We start from the raw sequence: 24,803 nt of genomic DNA, 5'->3' as shown, positions 1-24,803 counted from the left end.
TGCCCAGCCTATCGCCTCAGTTTTCTGTGTTTTCTTATGCCCACAGCTCATTACAGGAGTCCAGCAGACAACAGAGAGGCATAATCAGGCATTCATGGCCCTTGAAGGGCAGGTCATTTCTAAAAAGCTCCACGCCACCATCCGAGAGAAAGCAGGCCACTGGTTTGCCACCACCACACCCATCATCGGGAAAGGCATCATGTTTGCCATCAAAGAAGGGCGGGTGACTACCGGTGTGTCCAGCATCGCCAGCGAGGACAGTCGCAAGGTGGCTTCCGTGCTGAACAACGCCTACTACCTGGACAAGATGCACTACAGCATCGAGGGCAAAGACACCCACTACTTTGTCAAGATCGGCTCGGCCGACAGTGACCTGGTCACGCTGGGCACCACCATCGGCCGCAAGGTGCTGGAGAACGGGGTGAACGTGACCGTGTCGCAGCCCACACTGCTGGTCAACGGCAGGACTCGAAGGTTCACCAACATTGAATTCCAGTACTCCACGCTGCTGCTCAGCATCCGCTATGGCCTCACTCCTGACACGCTGGACGAAGAGAAGGCCCGCGTCCTGGACCAGGCGAGACAGAGGGCCCTGGGCACCGCCTGGGCCAAGGAGCAGCAGAAAGCCAGGGACGGGAGAGAGGGGAGCCGCCTGTGGACTGAGGGCGAGAAGCAGCAGCTCCTGAGCACAGGGCGTGTGCAAGGTTATGAGGGATATTACGTTCTTCCTGTAGAGCAATACCCAGAGCTTGCAGACAGTAGCAGCAACATCCAGTTTTTAAGACAGAATGAGATGGGAAAGAGGTAACAAAATAATCGGCTGCCATTCCTTGATTGAATGGCTCAGTGGGAGTAACTGTTATCTCCTCTCCTAAGGAGATGAAGACCTAACAGGGGCACTACGGCCGGGCTGCTTTAGGATACCAAGTGGCAAGAAAACTCACATTTTTTGAGTTCAAATGCTACTGTCCAAGCAAGAAGTCCCACATCCTGAAGTAGACTCAAGCCTGGCTGAAAATTCTGAGGAAAATAAAACAAACGAATGAATGAACAAACACACAACATGTTCCAAGTTCCCCTAAAATATGACCCACTTGTTCTGGGTCTACGCAGAAAAGAGACGCAAAATGTCCAAAAGGAACAAAAGAACAAAAAAAAAAAAAACAAAACAAAAAGCAAAACAAACACACCGACGGAAAAACGAAGAAATGAAGAGGAGAGGGCCTCATCTTCAATTACCTCACTCATTCACACGTGAGCGGCACAGACACCTCGAGGGCGTGCATCGCCAGACCAGCCGAGGAGAGCGATTCCCACCGCTTGTTGGACAAATAAATATACAGACGTTTTCGTTTAAACAAATACAGGTGCATTTAAAACATGACTTTGGGGGTGATTTGTGTGTAGCGACTGGGGAGGGGGGATACAAGTGAAAGAGTGAGCACTGGAAATACTTTTTAAAGAAAACAAAAACGCAAGAAAAAAAAGGAAATTATCAAAAATCAAAGTGAAATAATACCGTTCAGCACTTAACTCTCAGGTCCCAACTTAGTCTGGCCTGAGCTAATTTATTTGAGCGCAGAGTGTAAAATTTAATTCAAAATGGTGGCTATAATCACTACAGATAAATTTCATACTCTTTTGTCTTTGAAGATTCCATTGTGGACAGTACTACGCAATTACAGGGTGTAGTCTGTTTAGATTCCGTAGTTCGTGGGTATCAGTTGCAGTAGAGGTGTGACATTGTGGCACTCTTTTGCTAACGGGCACCACTTCAGATCACCCTGTACATACATAAGCCTCAAGGCACAATCACTGTTTCAGATTTAAAATTATTAGTGTGTTTGTTTGGTCCAGAAACTGAGACAATCACATGACAGTCACCGCGAGGAGAGAAAATAAAAAATTTAAGAAAAATCCACAAAAACAAAAAAAAAATTGAAAAACAACAAAAAAATGTCTAATAAGAACTTTGGTACAGGAACTTTTTTGTAATATACATGTATGAATTGTTCATCGAGTTTTTATATTAATTTTAATTTGCTGCTAAGCAAAGACTAGGGACAGGCAAAGATAATTTATGGCAAAGTGTTTAAATTGTTTATACATAAATAAAGTCTCTAAAACTCCTGTGGACACTGGTCTTCTGTGGAAATGCTTTGAGGGGAGGAAAAGGCAAGAGTGCAGGAGAGAACAGGAGTTGCCAAGACGCACAGGCTGAGCTGATATTTTGAATTTGGGGATGAGCTTTGTTAGAGGGATCTCAATGCTCCCCAAACAGCTCTGAATTCTAGAGTGATCTCTGCCCACACCTGCACCTTCTTCTCTGAATGGAGCAGAGGCAGGGAGGCGAGTCTAGGCCTGGGGGCGGTGAGGACTCTCAGGCCCACCCATGCATGGATGGGTCCCTCCAGCCCTCCTGGGACAGTCAGGCTTCTGCCCACTGCCCGATTCTAGTTCTGGGAGGTGCTGGCAGGAAACTGAGGGCAAACACTCTCGCCACATTGAGAGATGTGTGTGTTTGTATTTTCTTCCAGACTAGATCAGTTTACCCCAAAACTTGCACACTTGGGGCAACCAAGTAAGAAGAGCACTTATGATTTGGATGAATTTCTTTCCCACCAATCCTGCCATAGAACAATAACATCATTAATAGCTAGTGTTTATAATGCTGACTACCTGCCAAGTGCTCTGCACACAGTATTTTCATTTAATCCTCACCTCTCAGTCATTCAACAACATTATATTGAAAGCTCACCATGTGTCAGGTACGTGCTAAATTCTAGAGATAAAGGAGGGAATGCAAACGTGGGCCCTTACCTCCTGAAACGTGGTCAGGGATGCAGACAGACAAGAGTCAAATAATTACACTAAGAAGTGAAAATGACAGGGGTGATAATTGCCAAGAAGGATAGATTCAGAAAGCTATGGAAGCATAGCTTTATAAATTGGAGACATGACCTAGACCAAGAATGTCACAGAAGCTGCCGAGGTCTGAAAGTTAAATAGGCGTTAACCAGGAAATGCATTCCAGATCCAGGGAACAGTATATGCAAAGGGACTGTGGTGAGATAGTCTGTTAGGCAAGGTTCAGATGACACAGAGATTAAAGACTTTTTTTTTTTTAATTGAAAACAAGAGGGACTCATTAGTTTTAATTTCATAAACAAGTGCTCTGGATGCAGCATGGAGAACAGGTAGGGGAGCTGATGTGGTCATGTGGTGTGTGAGGTGAAGGAAGAGGCTGGTGGCCACTGAGATGAAGGTACTTTGGACTATAGAGGAGGAAATGGAAGTAAGTTGAGTGGAGAGATTGCAAGGAGAAGCTCCTAGCATCAGTCACTTTGCAGGTGAGGAAACTGAGGCCAATGATCACCCGGCTGGTAAGTGGTGGAATCAGATTCAAGCCCAGCTGTGGCTGATTTCAAAACCTCTCCAGGAAGTCTGGGTGGCATGTCACCCCGAGACCCTCTGGGTGGCATGTCACCCCGAGACTGGCTTCCCAGTCATCTATCCAGGCCAGCAGTGGTTTCCCCAGGTGGAAGGAAAGGGAGAGGGAGGCAAGGCTAGCCTGCTCTACACCAGGTATCAGGCCTCATGGGCCCTGTTAATGCTACCAGCAGAGGAGGCTGTGATTTAGTAAAGCAAACAGTTCCAGAGCACTGCCTTCTCAGAAGCACATGTGAACACCCTTGTCCCCCCAAGTGCAGTGAGTTGGGGCTGTTTCCCTTCAGGAGAACAGGAGGGAAGAGACAGCTCCTGTGCACCTTGGTCCAGCTGCCATCTGCCTTGTTTAATCCTACTGATGTCAGGAGCACTTGGATATACACTCGCAGAAGAGCCTCCAGCTGGTCACGAGGTCAGCTTGAATCCTGGTTTGGTGGAAGCTATAAGGGGATTAACCACTGTGTCGTGTCTCCCTGGGGTAGATGCAGCCAGTGGGGCCAACCAAGATAGGGAATTGATCTCAGGCAAGAAGCCAGTGGGGAGCTCGCTCAGCCCAGAGCCTCTCTGCCCCATCCAGCCTCTTAGGTGGCAGGTGGACCCAAAGGGGTGGGCACATAGTGTGGCACACAGAGAGTCACATGTCACCAGAATTTCATTAGAACCTGAAACTCTCCTCTTTTAGGCCAATCATCTTTGAATTATCCATGAGTCTGTTACACTCAGGGCAGCCCAGCCCCTCACAACACACACACACACACAAACCCATAATACCGGAGGAGACAGCCTTGGGTAAAAAAATCCTCTCCTGCCATTCCTCAGGCCAGCCCTAGAATGACCAGGACTAAATGTTTGACCTCTTCCAGAAGTATTTGCACATTGATATAGAATTCTGGAGAGGCAGTACAGGAGATAAGATTGTGCACTCTGACGTCAGCCCGCCTGGGAACAAATCGTAACTCAACCACTCACTACACATGGGAACTTGAGATGGTTACATGTATTAATCAGGGTAAATAACATTAGCTCTTTAAGAGATAAACCCAACATAAGTCAACACAAAAAAAGCTGAATTCTCACTCACATACTAGTCCATTGTGGGTCAGGAAACGGAGTGGCTCTGCTCCATGCAGTCACTCAGGGGCCCAGGCTCCTTCCATCTTGTGGCTTGGCCTTCTTCTAGGTCCTCAGAATCTTTGAAGTCCTCTCCGTTCAGTTGGTTAATGGAGAAAGAGATCCAAGATCACGTGTCACTATTTTATTTATTTATTTTTGTGAGGAAGGTTAGCCCTGAGCTAACATCTGTTGCCAATCCTCTTTTTGCTGAGGAAGACTGGCCCTAGACTAACATCCATGCCCATCTTCCTCCACTTTATATGCGGGACACTTGCCACGTGGCTTGATAAGCAGTGCGTACGTCCATACCCAGGATCCAAACCTGTGAACCCCAGGCCACCGAAGCGGAGCGTGCGAACTTAACCATTACGCCACCAGGCCAGCCCCTAACTATTTTATTTTTAATGGGCCACACCTGGAAATGACACACGTCACCTCCACTGTCCTTCCATGGGGGCTTCCATGGATGCGCCTACTGCGAGAGAGACCGGAAAATCTAGTCTGATGATGAATCTAGGAAGAGAGATTGGATACTGGTGAGCCCAAGCAGCCTCTGCCACATAACTCAATGTCTGTGAGCCTCAGTTCCTCACCTGGAAATAGGACTGATAAGAACAAGGGTGCTATGAGGATTGAATGAGATAGTGCATGTATCATTGACACATGGTACTCAATAAAGTTTAGTTTGTATTATTTTTAAATCTTTGCTCCAAGCACTGGTTTTCTAAGAGTGGAAATTGAGGCATGACCCATTCGTCATGGGGGAGAGATTTTTATGCAGGGATTGGGAAGGATGGAGGACCTCTCCTCTCTCAGGCCCAGGGAATGTGAACAGGTACTCCCCGTGTGAGACCACTGCTCATAGCCTCAAGGGCTTTTCAGAAAGGGTGACCTTTAGAGAGTTGGAGGGTCTCAGCAAGGTGAAGACTGGCTATGTGAGCAGGCCACTCATTCAGTCATTCATCAGTATTCACAGTCACTGAGCACAGTCTTGTTCCTGGCACTGTCAGAAGCTGAGAATACAGAGATAAATAAAACATGGTCAAAACTCTCAGTCTAGGGCCGGCCCGGTGGTGTAGCAGTTAAGTTCGTGCGCTCAGCCTCCGTGGCCTGGGGTTTGCAGGTTCAGATCCTGGGTGTGGACCAACCCACTGCTTGTCAAGCCATGCTGTGGTGGCGTCCCATATAAAGTAGAGGAAGATGGGCACAGATGTCAACCCAGGGCTAATCTTCCATACACAAAAAAAACAAAACTCTCACAGTCTGAGGTGTGAGGACAAATTCACAAGCCAATTAATGGGATACAGTGGGTTCAAAGCTGGCACAGAAGTGATGCACAAAAATGAAGCGCAGGGGAGAGGACCACAAGTTCCCTCCACGGGCATTTGAGCTCGGGCATTTGAGCTGGGTACTCACAGGTAAGAGATGACAGGTAGAAAAGGTGGGGAGGGCACTCTGGACTGAGAGAACATGTGCCACAGGAGGGAGAAGAAATAGGCAGGTCAACTGGGGAGAAGTTTAGAAAGGCTGGAGCAATGGCCACGCTTTAGGCCCTGGCTACATATTAGAATCACCTCAGGAGCTTTCTAAACACGCCCACGACCTCCAGGTCCCAGGCCAATGAAATCAGAACCTCTGGGGGCATGGTCCGGCATGGGTAGGTTTCAGAACGCCCAGGTGATATGAATGTGCAGGACTGAGAAGCACTGAGGAGCCGAACAGGAAGCGCATGGCCTGAGATGAGGCCTGTTGGAGAGAAGGAGGCAGGAATGAAAACCAGGCCAAGGAGCTGCACATTCTCCTGGAGCCACGAGGAGCCTAAGTGGGGTTCTTGTAACTGGGGAGAATATGATTAGGAACTCCTTTGATTAGCAAAGTGGAGAGAAGAGGGTCAGAAAGAACCGAGCTTGGGAAACTGCAACAGCCCGAACCTAACAGCCCAGTTGAGAGCCTGAACCAAGGCGGTGCCGCAGGGACAGAAGGAGAGCTCCTCACACAGGATTAGATTTAGGAAGTGAGGACGAGGCTCTGTAACTCCCTCAGTGCTGGGGACAGTGTCTGTAGAAGGTGGAATCCCGAGGGCAGGATCCAGCCCCGGGAGCTCTGGGGGCCTCTCTCCAAGGGAAGCCTCATATGCACCAACATTGCTCCTCCCCAGCCCCACCAGGTGGAAGGGCACACCACCTCTGGAGAAGGGTTTAAGGAGAAGTCTAACCCAGGCTTACCTTCAGGGATCCTCTGATGGGCCCAAGTCGGGACTTTCCGGGAGAGTTCTGATCCACCATGCCCACACCAAAGCCCCACCTTCCATCCTGAGGCAGTTGGGCAGCCTGAACCCTCCCTCTGACACGGAGCTGGCACTCTGTCTGCGGGGCAGCCCTCCTAAAGCAAAGCTGCACCAGCTGGAGTCTCTTCTCCACTGACTGCACCTGTTCCCAAAGCCCCACCTTCCTCTCCATCGCTTCCTCTTGGTAAATGGTGGGCTTGCAGTTTGGCCACAAGATGGCAGCCTTTCCCATAAAATCTTCCTGCGGTTGGGCCGGCGGCCCAGGCTGGTTCAGGGAAGGTGTTAAGCAGCTGGAGACGGAGAAGCAAGCGCCGGCCTGGGAGAGTCCTGGGAGAGTCCTGAAAGAGGCCCCTGGGATTGGTTCCAGGAAGCAAGATTCCAAAGAAGATCTGCCCTGGGAACAGCCAGACTAGATTCTGAGCCCAGCTCCACCATTTGCTCCCTTGGTAGATTTCCACACATCTCTTCACCTTCTACTGTTCTCATTTGTAAAATAGAAATAAAAATATCTACTTTATAGGATTGTCTGAAAAGACTAACAAAAATAAAGTGCTTGGCAAATGCCAGACACTTATTAAGTGCATGTTAAATGGAAGCTACTATTAAAGGAAAATAGTGGAACATTTTTGAGTTACAGTCTTCAGAGTCAAAAAGAAAAAAAAAAACAACTTTAAATCCCAACTGCTCCCCTTGCTAAGCGTGGCCTCGTTACCTAACCTTTGAAGCCTCAGTTTTCTCCCCTATGAAATGAGTATGATGACACCATCTCACAGGGTTCCTGAAACAAACACCCAGTCTAGTGCCTGGCACATGGGGATTGCTACTGATGGACCACTATTATTATCTTCAGCCTGTGAGGACTGAAGGTGGGACCCCTGTCCTGAGAGTAGCTGGACACTGTCCCAGTCCTGAAGCTTGACCTGTCAAAGAGTAAAGGGCTCCACCACCCCCTCCATCTTCCTGCCACACAAGCTACATAAAGCAATAGGGCCTGGCTCTGCTAGTAGGCCCTTGGGGCAGAAGGAAAGAAGAAGCAATGCATGTAGCCCCTTAGGGACATTCTACCCACCGGCCATCCTGCCAGAGATGAAATAGGAGTACCTTGCTGGGGTCCCTTACCTGGGTTCTCAGTAATGAGGGTAATGGAGGTAGGAGGTGACCACCTGGCCTAGGTCCTCAGGCCTAAGCAGAACAGAAACGAATCTCCTCTTGCCTCTCCCCACCCATCTTTAGTGCTTCATGGGGGTGGCCACCTTCACAAAGCGTTCCCTTCTATCCTCTCCCTTCCCGCTTGCTTCTACATCCCTTCCAAAGGCTCTCCACCCTGCCCCTTTCACCCTCCGAACCCAATTCCAGTGGCAGTGAAAGTGATCTCCTTATTTGTATGCGTTCATAAAACCCTTTGACCCCAATTAATTGATCATATTTGAACTTCACAATGACTCGGAGAAACAATGAAAAGCAGATTAGAAAACTGAGGCTTAGAGAGGTGAAGGGACCAGATGAAGTCACACAACAAATCTGGCCCCTCCTAGGTGGCTGGAAATTCTCTTGTTCTCAGTCTAATCTCCCATTATTTCCATTCTTAGGCCACTCCCTCAACAACCCCTTATCTTAGTGTTATCTCAGCCAAATACATGCTGATTTTATTCCAAGGCAGGAGCCATTGGCCAGAAGGAATCTGCCCCATTGACTGTAAGTCAAGCACATGAACATCTATCTTGTAGGATGCTGGAGTGGAGAGGAGACGGAGAAGATGAACACAGACTGGCTCTGCCTCCAGGCAGCGTCATATATTAAGTAGGCGACTTGCGATGGTAAGGGACACAACTCCAACTCAAAGTAAAAACTGGGAAGTCCAAAGGCATGACTGGCTTCAGACACAGTTGGATCCAGGGGCCCAAAGGATGTCTCTGCTCCATCTCTAGTTCAGCTTCCATTGGGATTGTGGCCTTATTCCCAGGTAGGCTTTGTCCATGTGTGGGAAAGATGGGGACTAGCAGCCCCAAATCTCTGGCACTCATGGAAACGGCAGAGAGGCCCACCCTCTGTCTCATAGAAGACCTTGAATTGGCCCAAACCCCATCAGCCCTTCCGGAGCCATAAAGAGAGGGAAAGGGTGGTTCCCCCAGGAAGAAAACTGCCTAGACAAAAACGTGTTAGCTGCTGATATGAGATCTACCAAAATCATGCATTTGTCTGTACTGTCAACAAATAGTGCCTGACACCTCTTAGGTGTTGGGTAGACAAAGCCAGGTGCTGGGGATACGAGGATGACTAAAACACAGCCACCTGAGAGCAGTCTAGTGGGGAACACCAACCAGAAATAAACAACAGCAGTATAACGTGGAAGTGCTGGGAGGAGAACTGTGCAGGGCATGGTGGGAACTCGGGTGAGGGGGCAGGTAATTCAGCTTTGATGGGGATTCGGAAGAAAAGACACAGACATGTGCACATATAGTGCGTTGGGAAGATCTAGACTGAAGCTTAATAGCCAAAAAGGCACCCAACCCCTCAGGGCTTCCTGCCAAGGCTCTTGCCGGCCCCCTGAGGACATCGTGGGCCCTTCCCTTCCTCTGGGAAGGCAGGAAGCCTCTTTCCAACACCAGCCTGGAGAACCCGTCCCTGGGCAGAACCATGCATAGAGCTGGACAGCCCCTGCTCCTTCACTAGGGATCCTCGCTCCCTCCCACCAAACGCCAGGAGCAGGACTTTCCCTCAGTGTCAGCCACATCCTGTCAGCAGAGGCTGTTCTGCCCATCAGACCAGCCTGTGTTCTAGTGCAGAGTTTCTCAGTCTGGGCACTATTAACATTTGGGGCCGGGTAGCTCTGTTGTGGGGCTTTCCTGTGCATTGTAAGCTATTTAGCAGCATCCCTGGCTTCTACCCACTAGATGCCCGTAGCAGCCCCCTGACTCATTGTGACAACCCAAAATATCTGTAGACATTGCCCAGTGTCCTCCGGAGAAAGAAAATCACCCTCAGTTGAGAACCACTGCTCTAGTTTATTCTCTCCCTCATTCCTCCCTGACCCCAGACCCCAGCCTTGGGAAGGAAGAAGCCTCTGTCCTCTGGTTAGGCAGGCTGCTTCTTCCTGAGGAAACACTTAACCAGTACTTGCCTATGTTCATCTAAGGGACATTCCAGGCCAGGGGTTTGGGAACTAAGGACTGGCTCTCAGCCTGAATCTCCTCTTCTTCTGGGCTCCACCACCCGGGAGCTACTCAGTAGCTGAGTGTGGAGGAGAGAATTGATTGCTCTCCACCACCCCTCCCAGGTGCTCCCTCCGGCCCCACCCCCAGACCTTCCTGAGGAGGTGCTCCCTCCGGCCCCACCCCAGACCTTCCTGAGGAGGTTCTCCTGCAAGGAGGAAGGCAGAAACACTGAGCACTCCCAAGCCAGAGCAGCTGCAGGCTCTATCTACAACAAGGAGCAGCCCTACCGGTGTGTTACAGGGGTGAGTATCAGAGCAAGCCAAATGAGAAAATGACAATTGGACAGGAGGCTGGAGACCTCCCGAGGGCATTCCCCCAGAACTTTGGGGAGGATGCTAGGGTCTGAGATGACAGGGCAATGTTTCATTTCCTTCTTCCTGTCCTGCCCCTATGCCAGGGGTCACACAGCCTCTTGAAATGGAGCATCTTGATGGTGATGGATGATGCCCGAATAATGTTCTCCGGGCAGGGGCTGGCGATGCAGCCATGGAACTCTATAGCAATTCTAGAGAGAGTGAGCTGATGTCCATCAGCCCCCAATAAGTAGGGCTTCAACGGCTGCTTGGAAGAGGTGGTGCTCTTCTTTGGAGCACAAATCTGCTGGGCTCTTTTCTTTCCTTCTTTCACTACTGGAACCTCCACTGGTTGGCTGTATCTTGGTTTCTACAGCACTTGAGGTGTGCTGAGCATCCTGATGCCAATGACATAGGGGTAAGGAGAGAGGGCACAGGCCAGGGAAAGGCATATCTACTGAGTGAGCCCAGGAATATACTGCAGACTGTTTTTTGAGGGGCAGGGTGTAAGGCACAGGGTCTGCACCAGGTGCTGTGTCCTGCATGTGTATGTAGAATTGCAACACACATTCTGTGTTTGCCCACATGCAGAGAACCACACGGGGTATGCTCAGGTAAGTACTGTTTGTGTCTGTGTCTGTGTGCACAGGCACAATTCACAGTGTGGACTATGGGGAGGAAGAGCATGTGTGTGCATGTGTGTGTGTGTGTGTAACATGTTGCAAGTACCAAGGGTTATGCACAGCACAGTCTTCAAGGAGATGAGAAGGATTGCATGCAGGTGCAAAGGTGCTGGGTGTGAATGAAAGTGTAACAGTGTATGGAGTGGTGACATAACTGTAGGGGGAGTGCATGGTGTGCAATTTGTGGAAATGTAGGAACAATGAAACATACAGAACAAGGGTGTGCATACAGGAGCGGCAGCAGCCAACCTACAGCAAGCACAGAGTGGAGGTGATCGTCTTCATTCTCACCACATGCTCACGCTTCTCCCCGTCCGAGGAGAGACAGGAATTCCACGTAGAATAACACTCTGCATGTGACATATCCTGTGTATATAAAAGTATGATAGAAGGGTCACCTTTATCCTTCCTCCTTTGACCTCATAGGAAAGGTCATTTGACAGTCTACACTCCCCAGAGGATGGACGATTAAATGGCTTTTAGTATGAGCTCTGGAATCAATTTGAGTTTGAACCCTGCTCTACCACGTACTTGCTACAAGCCTTAGACAAACCTTAAACCTCCCTAAGCCCCAGCTTCCTCATCTGTTAAATGGGGAGAAGTAACGATACCCGCCTCCTGTGGTGGTTATGAGAATGAAATGGGATCCAGGATAAAGCACTTACACAGAGATGGCACCGTCCTAAATGGTAGCTATGTGTTAACTGGAGAACAGAAGACATCGCTTAGCACCATCTCCCGCAGGACAGAGAACCTGGGCTCCACCAAAGGTTCAGCCATCATACCCCAAGGGCAGAATCATTGCTATGAAGGGCCCTTTCCCCCTCTTTGCAACACCACTGAAGCCCTTGCATTACTATCCCGCAGGAAACCTGGCAGAGGAAAAGAACTAAGAACCATCACATAAAGAAATGAGATCCCCATTTAGAGGCACATCCTATGGATGGAAAAGCATTAGGGGAAACAGGATGGAGACCAAGTCGAAGCCATTTGATACCCAAGCAGACTCAGGGCCCTAAGAACAGAGGGCAGGTAGGCAAGCCTACCAATGATGCCTCAACTCCAGGCCCCCTCCTGAGGCTCCACACAGCCTGCGCTCAGGGATGAATTAGAACCGGCTCACAGGACTGATACATGCATCGCTTCAGTGACATCACACTGGCAGCTTGAAATCAGCCAGAGTGGGCATATTTACACCACGGAAATTGGCAAATTTCCACGAGACTAGGGTGGGATTGGGGTGGGAGGATACAAAAGAAATAAAAATGTCAAGAGCCATAGGAGAAGAAGAGAAGAGAGAAGATATCCATGGGTTAAAAGCTTTCTCTGTTGACTTCAAGGAGATGGGCAGTTGACACCCAAGAGTCAAGAACTCAGGCCTGGCACCACCATTAAATATAATAATTAAAAAAAAAAAACAAAACTGTGGTAGAAGCAGCAAGAGAACATTTTCTATGTTCTTCCAGATTCTAACGGTGTGTTTGACCAGTTCACAACAAGACCATCTGGGCCACAGTGTGGACCACTCCTTGTAGTAGGTGCAGATCCCTCTCTTCAGGACCCAGGCATTCATTCCCCCACTTCACAAACCACCCTCCCTGAAGGGAGCTGCCTGATGTGTAGTTACACCTCCTCCCCAGGGGAAGCCCACATCCAAGGACCGGCTGATACAGGGGTACAAAGGCCTGGCTGCTTGCCTTGGCGAGCGACATGGCTGAAGAGTTATCCCAGCTCCAGAACCCCCAATGGGATCAGCTGAGGCCACTGTTGCTGTGGCAACACAGCCCAACTTCTCCCTCCGCCCAACCCTGCCTCCCTCCCAGGCGTTGCTCCTGACATGCTCTCTAAGAAATGTCCTGCCCTCAAATCTCCAGCCCAGAGTCTTTTTCCCTGGGACATCAACCTAAAACGCCCCCTACCCCTCTCCCTGTAAAGAAGGAAAGCGCATGTGGCAATGTAGGCTGGAGACTGTGTTGCAGAGACCACTGCCCAGGAGACTTAACAACCCCACCCCATGTGGTTCTCTATAATGGGCCGTGTACGTGGGTGTGAAATGATGGGGACTGCAGAGATCCAACGCAAGGTGCTTCCTCGGAAGAGGTACAAGACTGCGTGTTTTGCTGGGGAAGTTTTCAGCAATAGATGATGGGGGCAGGAGGATATGGGTTGAAGCATGATGAAATGTGTGTGTGTGTGAGAGCTGGTGTTCCTTTTCCAGGCCAGCATCCCTTTTGAAGGGCAGGGCAAGGGGAGCGAGACAAAAGAATGTCACCTGTTTGTTGGATTTAGCAACACACAGGAGCTCTGCGGCAATAGCCACCTGCTCTGTTGGCTACACAGAGATCTGCGCATGCAGATACACACACCTCCCTACCTCCAGGCACAAAACACTTGCTGTCCAAACACACAGCCCACATTCCAGGTCCTGGTTCTTGAGAGGAGATGGGAAGAACTCCGCCCGGCTCGCTTCTAGTGCAAGAGGTGAAGCTGAGGGATCAGGCTCTGGGATCAGCCCCTGGTCACAGCCAGATCCTAGCCTCTAGAACGTGGCATTCCCCTCTGCATAACCCTTCACAAAGCACATTCATTCTTCAGTTTGCTGGACTTACTGTCTGCTGTCTTTCTGGCTCAGAAGGTCTGTTTGTGACGCGATCCCCAGCTCACTCTTCACCAGAGGATGCCGCACAGATGGAGAGCTTCCCCACCACCTGGAAGAAGGGAGTTTCTGGCCTCCCTGCTGACAGGAGGGCTCTGCTGAGCAAACTCCAGGCAGTGTACCGCGTCCACGCCTGTGGTTCCAAGTGGAGGCAGAATTAGCCTCCCACGTCCCCCTGTAATTCCCCTGCCCAATCTAGGCCTCACTGACAGCACACTGGGGAACCTGGCTCCTCTTGGGGGCAACCCTGTTACTCGTCAACTTGCTGATTGGACGTTAGTTTCTCTTCTACTGAGGTGCTGGGGCTAAGCATGAGCACCTGCAGAGGGGAGGGGTTTCCTGGTCCTTGTACCCTCAGAATAACAGTAATACCAATCACCATTTAGATTAACCTAGAACTTTACTGAGCACTCAGATATAAGATCTCATGTGCTGGTGGAATCTTCAATATTCCCAGGGGTGGGAAGTGGTTATGTTACACTGCCTATTCCAGAGTATGGATTTTAATGTCAGGCAGGCTTGGGTCTAAATTGCCAGGGCTACTTTTATTTTGATGCTGGAATGAATACTAGACATGGGAAGTGCCAGCTCACTGCCTGGCATAGGTAAGTGCTCAATCAATGACCACTATCATCACTATTAGTACCTCATTGCTGTCCCTCAGAGAAGCCACTGGTTACAGAGATGAGCCCCCTTTGAGACTGTGCATAGGGAAAACCCATCATCTGCCTGCTCTCCTCCCATCCTCTGGCCAACGGCCCATGTCAGAGGTCAGACCAATCTCTGAAGGCCCGTCCCACTGCCTTAAGGGCTCCCAAATGCGAGGGCTTCCTCTTCTGGGCTGGACCTTATGTTTGATCACGATGAAATGGAAACACAAGACACCAGCAGACGGAGGCCGGGGGAAGGAGTTCCACTTGCCCATGAATCCCTGTTAATTCCATGCAGGTGCAAGTCTTCAGCCTTCCAAGCAATTCTGGTCCTTGAGATGGATGATGGGGGGCGCAACACAGGAGCTGCATGCCACCTGCAGCTGAGCTCTTAGAGGAACATCCAGGGAGCTATCTGGGAAGACAAACCAGAGTGTCTCCATCCTTCTTATTCTGGATCAGGCCAGAAATTGTGATACATGGTCACATCCTAACCCAGATTTCTTTTCCCTTATTTGGAATATAGAGGGCAAGTTTCTTCCCTATCTTTGTTTGCTTGTTCTTTTAAAAAACTTTTACTATAAAAATGTTAAAGTAGATGAAATATATTTGGGGCTCAGGCCATATGGTTCACCAGGATAGAGATGAATGTTTGATGGGCTTTTTGGTTATAAAGCTACTCAAAGCCTAACATCAGAAGTTCATGGATAGAAAATTGATAGATCATCTTAAGCAATTCAATGCACATTTTAAGGCAACCTAGTTGTTATTGTTGTTGCAGTTCAGCCAACATTTATTGAGGTGTATTCCACGCCAGATGCTGTGCTAAATGAGTTCAGAGTTAAATAAAATATAAAATACAGTACCTTTTTAATTGTTATTTACCAGTTGTTAACATTTGCGATCTCCCTCCCTCCCTCCCTCTGAAATGCTCAAATGGTTACTGAACCATTTGAAAGTCACTTGTAGACATCATGACACTTCAATTCTAAATGCTTCAGCTTATATCTCCTAAGAACAAGGATGATTCTCCTACAAAAGTACAATATTACTATCACTCCTGAGACAGTTAACACTGACACGAGAATTTTGTCTAAAATGCATTCCAGATTATCATTTCCCCAATTGTCCCAAGAATGTTCTTCATAGCTTTTTTTTTTTGTAAGTAATCCAGGATACACTCATGGATCACATAATGCATTTGGCTTCTTCCTAGTGTGATAGATACAGAACTCTGTAAAGAAAGATAAAGACTTTTGAGAAAGAACCTTCAGACTCAAACTAAAAAGAAAAATCCTTCCATAAGGACCCTTGGATGCTGCATAATTTTCATTCCTCATCACAGATGGGCAAACTATTTCTCAGAGGGACATATGGGTTCCTAATTATTTCAACAGATTAATGCCATCTGCTCCCTACAAGGAAGAAAAGCAGTTAAAACGTGGTGTGAGGGAGTCGTAGGCCCTGATCAGGGTATAGCCCATGTCCTCTAACACATGCCATGTGAGTCTGTGCTGGGCCTGTTGTAGGCACTGCAGATGTGGGAAAAATAAAAAACAACCCTGCCCTCACAGGGTTTATAGTCTAGTTGGGAGAAGAAAAAAGAACAAAACAGAGAGAGAGAAATAAGGAAATAAAATGATGAGGCTAGATTGCTAAAGGACAGACTAGATGAAAGGACACACAACCCAGCCTTGGACAGGGAGGGAATAAGTCACACCTAAGCTGGAGGCTGAGGAGGGAGAATTCGCCAGCTGAATACTGAGGAGGAGTATTCTTAACAGGAGGGACAGCCTGGGTGAAGGTCCAGAGGTGAGAAGAACGTGTGCCAGCCGCATATACAAGCTCAGCCAAGCAGTGTGAGGGGAGGAGGCATGAAATCGAGACTGGAAGTGTGGACCAGGGCCAGCCTAGACTGCGCCTTACGATGCAGGGTGAGGTGCTCTGGCTTTGTCCTGAGACCAGTGAAGAGGCATTCAGGGGTGTAACATGATCAGATGTCCTGGCACGCTGTATAGAATGATGGGGCAAGTGGGCAAAGCCCTGTTGGGAGACTGGGTATAAGGTGCAGGTGATGGCGGAGATGGAGAGATAGGAACAGATATAAGACATATTTTGGAAATAAGGTCCAAGGCTTTTGTAGATAGAATGCACATAGGGAGTGAAGAAAAGCAAGAAGTCTAAGACAATGGCCAGGTCTCTGTAATTAAAATGTTTTAGAACAGGGGTGGGCAAACTAAAACATGAAGGCCAATGGTCTGTTTTGTAAATAAAGTTTTATTGGTACACAGCCACACCCATTTGTTTACATACTGTCTAAGGCTGCTTTCAGCTACAACGGAGGAGATGAGTCTTTTTGACAGAGACCGTATGCCTGCAAAGCCAAAAATATTTATTATCCGGTTCTTTAGAGAAAAAGTTTGCCAACCCCTGTTTTAGAAACACTGTATTCCAGAGATGCCTCAGCAAGTAAAAGGATAGTTCAGTGAAATAAGTTTGGGCAATTCTGTATTCTATATTGTTTTCTTGGCCCCTCACCATGGATGTAGGTATACTGAGAGCTTGGAGAAGTCCTACAGCAAAGAAATCTCTTTGCTTTATTAAAGCCAACATTTCACAAGTGTATTTGCTCTCAGCCCATTTTTTTAGTTTAACCCTGAGGAATGTCCCTGTGGATACTTGCTTTAGAAAGATTAGGAGGTATACTGGAGGGGTAAAGATTGGTGAGAATACAAGTCATGAGATCAGTTAAAACGTCACTAAAATGACAAGAATCAGACAAAAGGGCCTGAGCTAGGGCTTAGGTCAAAAAAAGATGTACGGGAGGCTGTGAAGGCAGAATCCTTAGTTTTCTACCTAGATAACTGCAGAAAGCATGAATGGAGATAGGGAGGGAGAGAGAGGAGGAGGAACAGAAGGAGAAGAAGCTAGCTTGAGGAAAAGGGGTGAATTCCACCTTAGACGCATTGAATTTTGTTGGCTCAGAATAAGCAATGAACTTCTGCTTCCAGGAAGATGAAATAGGCATGCTTTCGCTATTCCTCCCACTAAGTAATACCAAGAACTTTGGACATTATATATAAAACAAACATAAGACGACTCTGAAAGTGCAGAAAAGAAGGCAGATGGCTAGGGACCTCAGGACCCGAGGAATGACATGGTGGTGAATTCCCTGGGTTTTCTTTTTGCCTCACATCTCCCAGACTGAATGCTGGAGAAATAGAAAACCCAGAAATGCCAATAGGTCCAGACAAAAAATGTCCAACAAAAGCCTGCTCTGTCTAGCCAAAGGACCAGGAAAGGGGCAGACTAGCAAACAGAAAACTTTTATTATTTATTTATTTATTTAGTGAGGAAGATTAGCCCTGAGCTAACATCTGTGGCTAATCCTTCTCTTTTTGCTGAGGAAGATAGGCCCTGGGCTAACATCCATGCCTATCTTCCTCCACCTTATATGTGGGATGCCTGCCACAGCATGGCCTGATAAGTGGTGCGCAGGTCCATGCCCGGGATCTGAACCTGCGAACCCCAGGCCACCAAAGAGGAGCGTGTGAACTTACACAACCAGGCCAGCCCCCAGAAAACTTTTAGACAATAACCACCCTACTCTAGCTAAACACCACATAAAAAACTGTGGCCTCACTTTCACCTACACCAGCAAAGGCTGAGTAGGGACCCTAAACTTCACCCTCGAGGCTGTGATGAGGTGCCCCAGATGGGATGGGATGGTGTCAGAGAAGGCCATTGGGGACCCCCCATTTTAGAGATGAGGTAACAGGCTCAGAGAGGTGCAGTCTCATGCCCAAAGTCAACAAGGCCCAGGGGGAACCTGGACTCCCACCTCCACCTGGCAGTAACAAGGTGCCCTCCCTACTCCATTCCCCTGCTGGAATGGTATCAGAAAAAGCCAGGTAAAACCAGTTTACATAAGATCCAGAGTCTCAGAACAGCATATAAAAATGTCCAGGTTTCGTCAAAAATCATCCATCATACCAAGAACCAGGAAGATCTCAAACTGAATGAAAAAAGGAGATGCCAACACAAAAATGACAGAGATGTTAGAATTATCTGACAAAGATTTTAAGGCAGCCATGATAAAAATGCTTCAATGAACAATTATCAACACATTGAAACAAATGAAACAACAGAATCCTCAGCAAAGAAACAAAGTCCCGGCAAAGAAATAAATGATATAAAGGAGAACCAAGTGGAAATGTTAGAACTGAAAAATATAATTGAAATGAAAAACTCAGCGTATGGGTTTGAGAGCAGAATGGAAAGGACAGAGGAAAGAATCAGTGAGATGGAAGATAGAACAATAGAAATGACCTAATCTGAATAGAGAGAAAATAGACACACACAAAAAATGAACAGAGTTCCAGGGACGTGAGGGACTATAATAAAAGACAGGAGTCCCTAAAGGAGAAGAGAAAGAGGGTGAGACTGTAAAAGGACTCAGAAATAATGGCTGAAAACTTCCCAACATTGACAGGAATCATCAAACTACAGATTCAAGAAGCTTAGCAAATCCCAAAGAAGATAAACCCAAAGAAATCCATGCCAAGACACATAATTAAACTTCTGAAGACTCAAGACAGAGCCAACAAAGTATCCAACCTTGACTAGGCTGTCTCGGACCTTTAGAGGCTACTGCAGCTGAGTGGCCAGGGCTGGGGAGCAGCAACCCTGTTCAACCTAGGCTGGGTGTCAATGACAGTGGAGGAAGCCACATGTTTGGGGTCAGAGAACCTTGCAAGATTTTAGGGCAACCACATCCTAGCTTGGATCCCTCCATGGAAACAACCTCCTGTGGTTTTCAGTGGAATGGAAATAGGGCTCTTTTGGTGTATTGAACAAACCCAATCTTCAGGGCCCTTCTACCTGCTGTTCCCTTGGCCTGGAATGCACGTCCTTTGCCTCTTCACATTGCTGGCTACTTCAGGTTCCTGTATAAATGTCACTTCCTCAGAAAGCCCTTCTCCTCTGGCCCCGCCTAAAGTAGATTTTCTGCTAATCCCCCAACCTACAAAATTTTGTCACAGCACCCTGTTGGTTTCCTTCTTGTTAGCGACCACAACGTGCAATTATTTATTCATTTGTTGACTTGTATATTGTGTTATCTCCCCTACTAAACTGTAAGCTCCATGAGACTGGAAGACACCACCCTGTGTCCCAAGTGCTTGACCCGTCGTCTGGTACATCGCTGCCAGACAAGAGTCTTGTTGAATAAATGAATAAAGAGCCAAGAAGGGAAGGGATCCATCTTTAAAAGAACTCCTGTGTTTCGGAAGCAGAGCTGGCACTTTATTTATATCATCTCATTCAGTTGTCACAAGCCAACAATTAGGCGGGTATCATCGTTCCCATTTTAGAGATGAGGTAACAGGCTCAGAGAGGTGCAGTCTCATGCCCAAAGTCACACATCAACCACGATGCAGAACCAAGCTTCACACACGGATGTTCCTTTCTGCCCATGTATTTTCCACTACTCCACCCAGCCACCCTGTTGAGGCAAGTGATCCCCAGCCCTGCCCGCTTCCTGCTGGTAGCTTGTAAATCACTCAGATCGCTCATCTAAAATTCTGAGAATGAGGCGTCACACCTCAAGCAGTGGACAGGTAAAGAACATTGCATCCTGCCGTCTCTAAGCAGTTGGGATGGAGTTGAATTTAAGAGCCCGGTACCATGGTGATGCCAGCTCTATAAATACCCGCGAGAGGCTTCTTTCAGCCAGCCTGCTGGCTACTGCACTTGCACCCCACCCAGTTCCCGCCAGGGCTCCTCTTTTGCTGTCGGGGTGGTAGTGGAGGAAAGCACTGCTCTGCAGGAACTCCCTCCGCTCACACCGTTTCTTTCGCCTCTCCACACCCCCACCCCTGAAACTGAGATTTCATCTCCACCTCCTCCTTCAGTGCATAATTCACTTCCTTGTTAGTGAAAGACACAACAGCTCCCAGGCTCCGGTACCCAGAGGACTCTTGGATGGAAGAGTCGAAACCTCGCCTGCCAGCCCTAGGATAGCCTCCCATCCAGAAGAAATCTAGTTCAGTTAGGAATGAACCAGCAAGGAGAAAAGAGAGGAAGGGAGGCAGACAGCATACGGAGACAAGTGCCCCTCCCCCCGTGGAGACAGCTCAGCCTATTAAATCCCCTGCTATCTAACCTCCAGGGGGGTCTTGTGGACGGTACTGGTGGAGGTCAAGAATCAGGTTAGTCTTATCCTCAGCTGAGAATTCAGAATCCCCACCTCAGCTCTGCCCTCTCCTTGTAAACTCAGCTATGACCTCAGCATGCCCCCTCCCTTCTCCAACCACTCCAAATAGATATGTAATCCAAAGGAAACTGGGAATTCAAGACTAGTCTCCTGGCTCTCTTCCACCTCCTTCCAACCAAACTGTTTGTGCCCTGAATCTTCTCCTTCACTGGCATTCTAGAGCCCACACTGCTGTGAATTCAGAAGCAAAAATCCACTGGAAGGAGCTGAGTTGGAATCTTGGCTCTTCACTACGTCACTATAGGAAAGTCACTTTGCCTCTTTGAGTCTCAGTTTACACATCTGTAAAATGGGACTAATGAGAACCAGGGCAATGAGTCATTATTCACAGAAACTGCGTCTATTTGTAAAATGATTAGGCTGTGCTAGACTTATTTCGATGTATTTTCAAGTGCTGGATTAAGCACTGAGGAGCCAGAGATAAATAAGGAGCCATGAAAAGAAAAAAAAAAAAAAGAAGCCATGTCTTCTGCCTCAGCTCTCATATTGCCAAGGTTTTTTCCACCCTAAATTTCCCTGGCTTAGGACGTGTTTTCCCATCATTGAAAAAAACAGTCCATGGGCCCAATTATGAACCTCAAATAATGCATTACTAAAGAAAGGGGACATTATTGGCTCACTCATAGGAATGTAACTGTGTGCATTCTCCGGGATGTGTGGGAGGGACAGCATGAGGTAGGGAGGTACAGTCACGGAGTTGGAAGAAAAATCTCAGCAGAGGTTTCCAGGGCTTCCAGTGCCCTGAAGAACGCAGAAGCGAACAGGAAACTACTGCTGACATGTTTGTTCCTTTCTTTTTTTTTTAAGCTTGATTTCTCCTAACACGTGCGTGGAAACTGGCCTCTCTTTGCTGTTGCAGTGGGAGGAAGGATTTAAGTAGGCATCTTTTTTAAAAACAAAACAACCTGTCCCGGACTCAGATGTCTCCCGTGGGCCACCTGCATGTGAGAGCAAATGTAGAAAGGCTCGGCCTGTGGTCACTTCTGCTGGGCTCCAACACCAGCCATGCTTCCAGTTCAGCTCCCGGGCAGCCGGGCACAGCCCTAGGAGGAAGGCCGGGAGAGGCCGGGCTTCTTGCCTTCAGATTCCTGCAGCTCAGTCACCTGTAGAATAACGTCCAATTCGCCCTGTCACGTGGCTGAGCCGGTTTTACCTTTAATCCCTTTCACGTTCGTCCTCAGCCTCGAAGAATGCCTGGGGATGATTCACCCGCCATCACATGGGGCCGGCAGTCATCTGTTTTATTACCTCACCCTGCTTGCAGCTTCTGGGAGATAACCTAGGATTCTTTTGTTGGGGGGATGGGGGGGGAGATGGAGGTAAGAATGATGGACAAACAGACCAAGGCTTTAAGGAGTCAATTCCTGCTCTGGTCTCGCTTTCCTGCTCCCCAGGTCAAGGTCTAAAGATCCAAAGGAAGAAGGCATTTGGAAAATGCCAGGGCTTGGGCACCTGGGCTAAAAAGAAAGTTGGATTTGGGAGTCTAGAAGGTGTTTTCCCTTTACAACCAACACCAACCAGTGAGAAGGCTTGGTTGCAAAACAAGACAAAAACGAAATCAGCAGTTAGGGTTGTCACAAGCAACCATACACAATTTTCAGGAGGGGAAAGGACTTAGGCTTGCGTTTGGAACAGAAAATACTTGATCGATTCACATTTCATAGGGGCGTGTTTGCTGCCAAGCACTGGTGCTCCAAATGTGCCACAACGGGGCCTCTGAGATGACGGCTGACTGCTGGGTGCCAAGCCCTCTCCATTTCTCATCTCCCTTAGCCCTTACAACAAGCCCTACAGAGCCTATGTTATTATAATGTTTTCAGACCTAGGACTGAGACATCGGTTAAGCAAGTTACTCAAGGTCACGTGGCTAGAAAATAGGGAGGGTTTGGGGCCCAAACAGACTGATTCCAGAGCTTTTGCTTCTCAGCCAAAAAAAATTACAGAGCAAGCATCAGCAGAGACAAGCATTCATTAGCATCTGTAATATTCCAGATCCAGACCAGAGCAGGTTCAGGAGTTGCAGAGTAATTTAAAAAGAAAAGGAAAGAAAGTATAGGTTAATGGTTGAGTACTGGAGTCAGGCAGATGTGGGTCCACTTATTAGCTCTGTATCCCTGGCCAACAATATAGCATCTAGGAGCCTCAGTGTTCTCATCAGTAAAATGGGTATAATTAGTATTCCCTACTCCAGAGGCTTATTTTGAGGATTAAATGAGATCATGTGTGTGAAGCACCTAGCACCGTGTTGGCTTTACTTTCGAGCTATTGCTCTAATCAGTAATGGGAGGTTTTTATATAGTGAAGGCTCGGTCCATGCAGAGGAAGTGGAGAGGGCTATTGGGAATCCCTCCTAAAACAGATGAGGAACTCCTACTTTTGGGTGTTGGAGGCCAGTCTGAGGCCCACGTTTCTGGACTTTTGTGCATGGTATCTATGGAATGAAGGGAAGGAAAGGCCAAACATGAGCCCATAGGCCTGGCCTCAAGGAAATAATTGACTTTATGGGAGGTGTTGGAGGTGAGGAGCTGCCTTGCTGGGTCTTCTCTTTCAAGAGGAGATGAGACCACAGACACGGGATTGCTCTCTTGCTCAGCACACCCTGGCCCACAGAGCACAGGATGCTGGCTCCTCTGGGAGACGGCCTGTCTCAGACGAGGGAATACACTGCACTGGGCTTCATTCCTCCAGTCCTGCCTCCTGCCAGTAGGGCAAAAAGTGTTTAAACACAGATTCAAGGAACACAGATAAGCCAGCTGATCCTTAACGAAATCATGCTACCTCCTTTTTTGTATTTAATTATGTTTATTTTTAGTTTCTCAAGAAGTATTGTGTCTGATTTTTTTTTAAGTTTTTATTTTTTTTTAATTTTAATTTTTGTGTGTGCGAGGAAGACTGGCTCTAAGCTAACATCCGTTGCCAATCTTCCTCTTTTTGCTGAGGAAGATCAGCCCTGAGTTAACATCTGTGCCCATCTTCCTCCAGTTTTTTGTATACGGGATGCTCCCACAGCATGGCTTGACAAGTGGTGCATAGGTCCACGCCCGGATCCAAACGAGCGAAACCCTGGGCCGCGGAAGCACAGCGCGTGAACTTAACCACTAGGCCACTGGGCCGGCCCCTGTGTCTGATTTTTTAATTTCTTCTAATTTTTTTTAAAAATTGAATTTTGGGGCCAGCCTGTGGTGAAGCTGTTAAGTTTGCACCTTCTGCTTCAGTGGCCTGGGGTTCACCGGTTCAGATCCTGGGCACAGACCTACTCACCGCTCATCAAGCCATGCTGAGGCGGGGTCCCACATAGAAGAACTAGAAGGACCTACAGCTAGGATATACAGCTATGTACCGGGGCTTTGGGGATAAAAATGAAAAAGAGGAAGATTGGCAACAGATGTTAGCTCAGGGCCAATCTTCCTCAAAAAAGAAAAAAAAGAAAAGAAAAAAAAATGAAATTTGTTTTGCTTTCTTCTTTTTCATAACTCCCTTCCCCCAAATCCATAACATACCTGCCTCAAAGTATCACAGGAGAACGCATGTGAAGCTGCTAGCCCCGAGCCTGGGACAAGGTAAGTACTCAATTTAGCTAACAACAACATCATTACTATTACTTTTACAAAGTGCTTTCCCCGACACCCTCTGGAAGTCCGCCGTGGGGAGGAGATTCACAGCACTCCTAATTTTACGGATCCTGAGAAGAGCCAGCTATATTTGCAAATACGGGGGTGGGGGGATGGGTGAAACAACATGAGGAGAAGAATGGAATAAGAGGGAGACAGATGGTGCGTGTGTTGGGGGAAGGGATCAGAGGTCCTGGAAAACTTATGTTCCCCGACTTGCAAGAATGTTTCCATTTAACCACTTCTTGCCTGACTCCTGATTGTACGTAACAGAGAAGCCGGGAGTTGTAAAATTTGGGGCCACCTGTGCCAAGAGCCTGGACACTCGGGGAGGAAAGAGCCAGGAGCGTTGGGAGCCAGAGGCAGGGCGGGTCTTGCTCTAGCCTCCTGGGGCTCCAGTTTGGGTCTGGGACCAGGTAAGGGGCGGTCTCCCTTTCCTCTAGCAGGGGCAGAGTAGGGGCAGCGGCGGTTCGGACTGTCCCACGAGGGGGCGCGTCTCGGGCCCTAGGACCCGCCCTCGTGGCTCTGGGCGTGGGGAGGGGACCCGGGAACCCTGGCGCCCGGCGCTCCGCCT

The 24,803-nt window shown here is 48.2% G+C and overlaps 1 protein-coding gene across 2 annotated transcripts in view; it reads left to right on the top strand.

Annotated features, from left to right (window-relative positions):
- The window catches only part of TENM2 (teneurin transmembrane protein 2), a 573,466-nt gene extending 572,054 nt beyond the window's left edge, over positions 1-1,412 (top strand). For both annotated transcript variants that reach the window (XM_087429448.1, XM_014786118.2), the window contains one exon: positions 47-1,412. In XM_087429448.1, coding sequence (XP_087285574.1) covers positions 47-808 — 762 coding nt within the window. In that variant the 3' untranslated portion in view covers positions 809-1,412. The remainder of the gene's footprint in view (positions 1-46) is intronic.
- Positions 1,413-24,803: the final 23,391 nt, after the last annotated feature.

The sequence above is a fragment of the Ceratotherium simum genome, chromosome 4 (genome assembly GCF_057802395.1).
Source record: "Ceratotherium simum simum isolate JZ-2026a chromosome 4, ASM5780239v1, whole genome shotgun sequence".
NCBI classification, from domain to species: Eukaryota; Metazoa; Chordata; class Mammalia; order Perissodactyla; family Rhinocerotidae; genus Ceratotherium; species Ceratotherium simum.
This window is presented reverse-complemented; position numbering and strand designations above follow the sequence as displayed.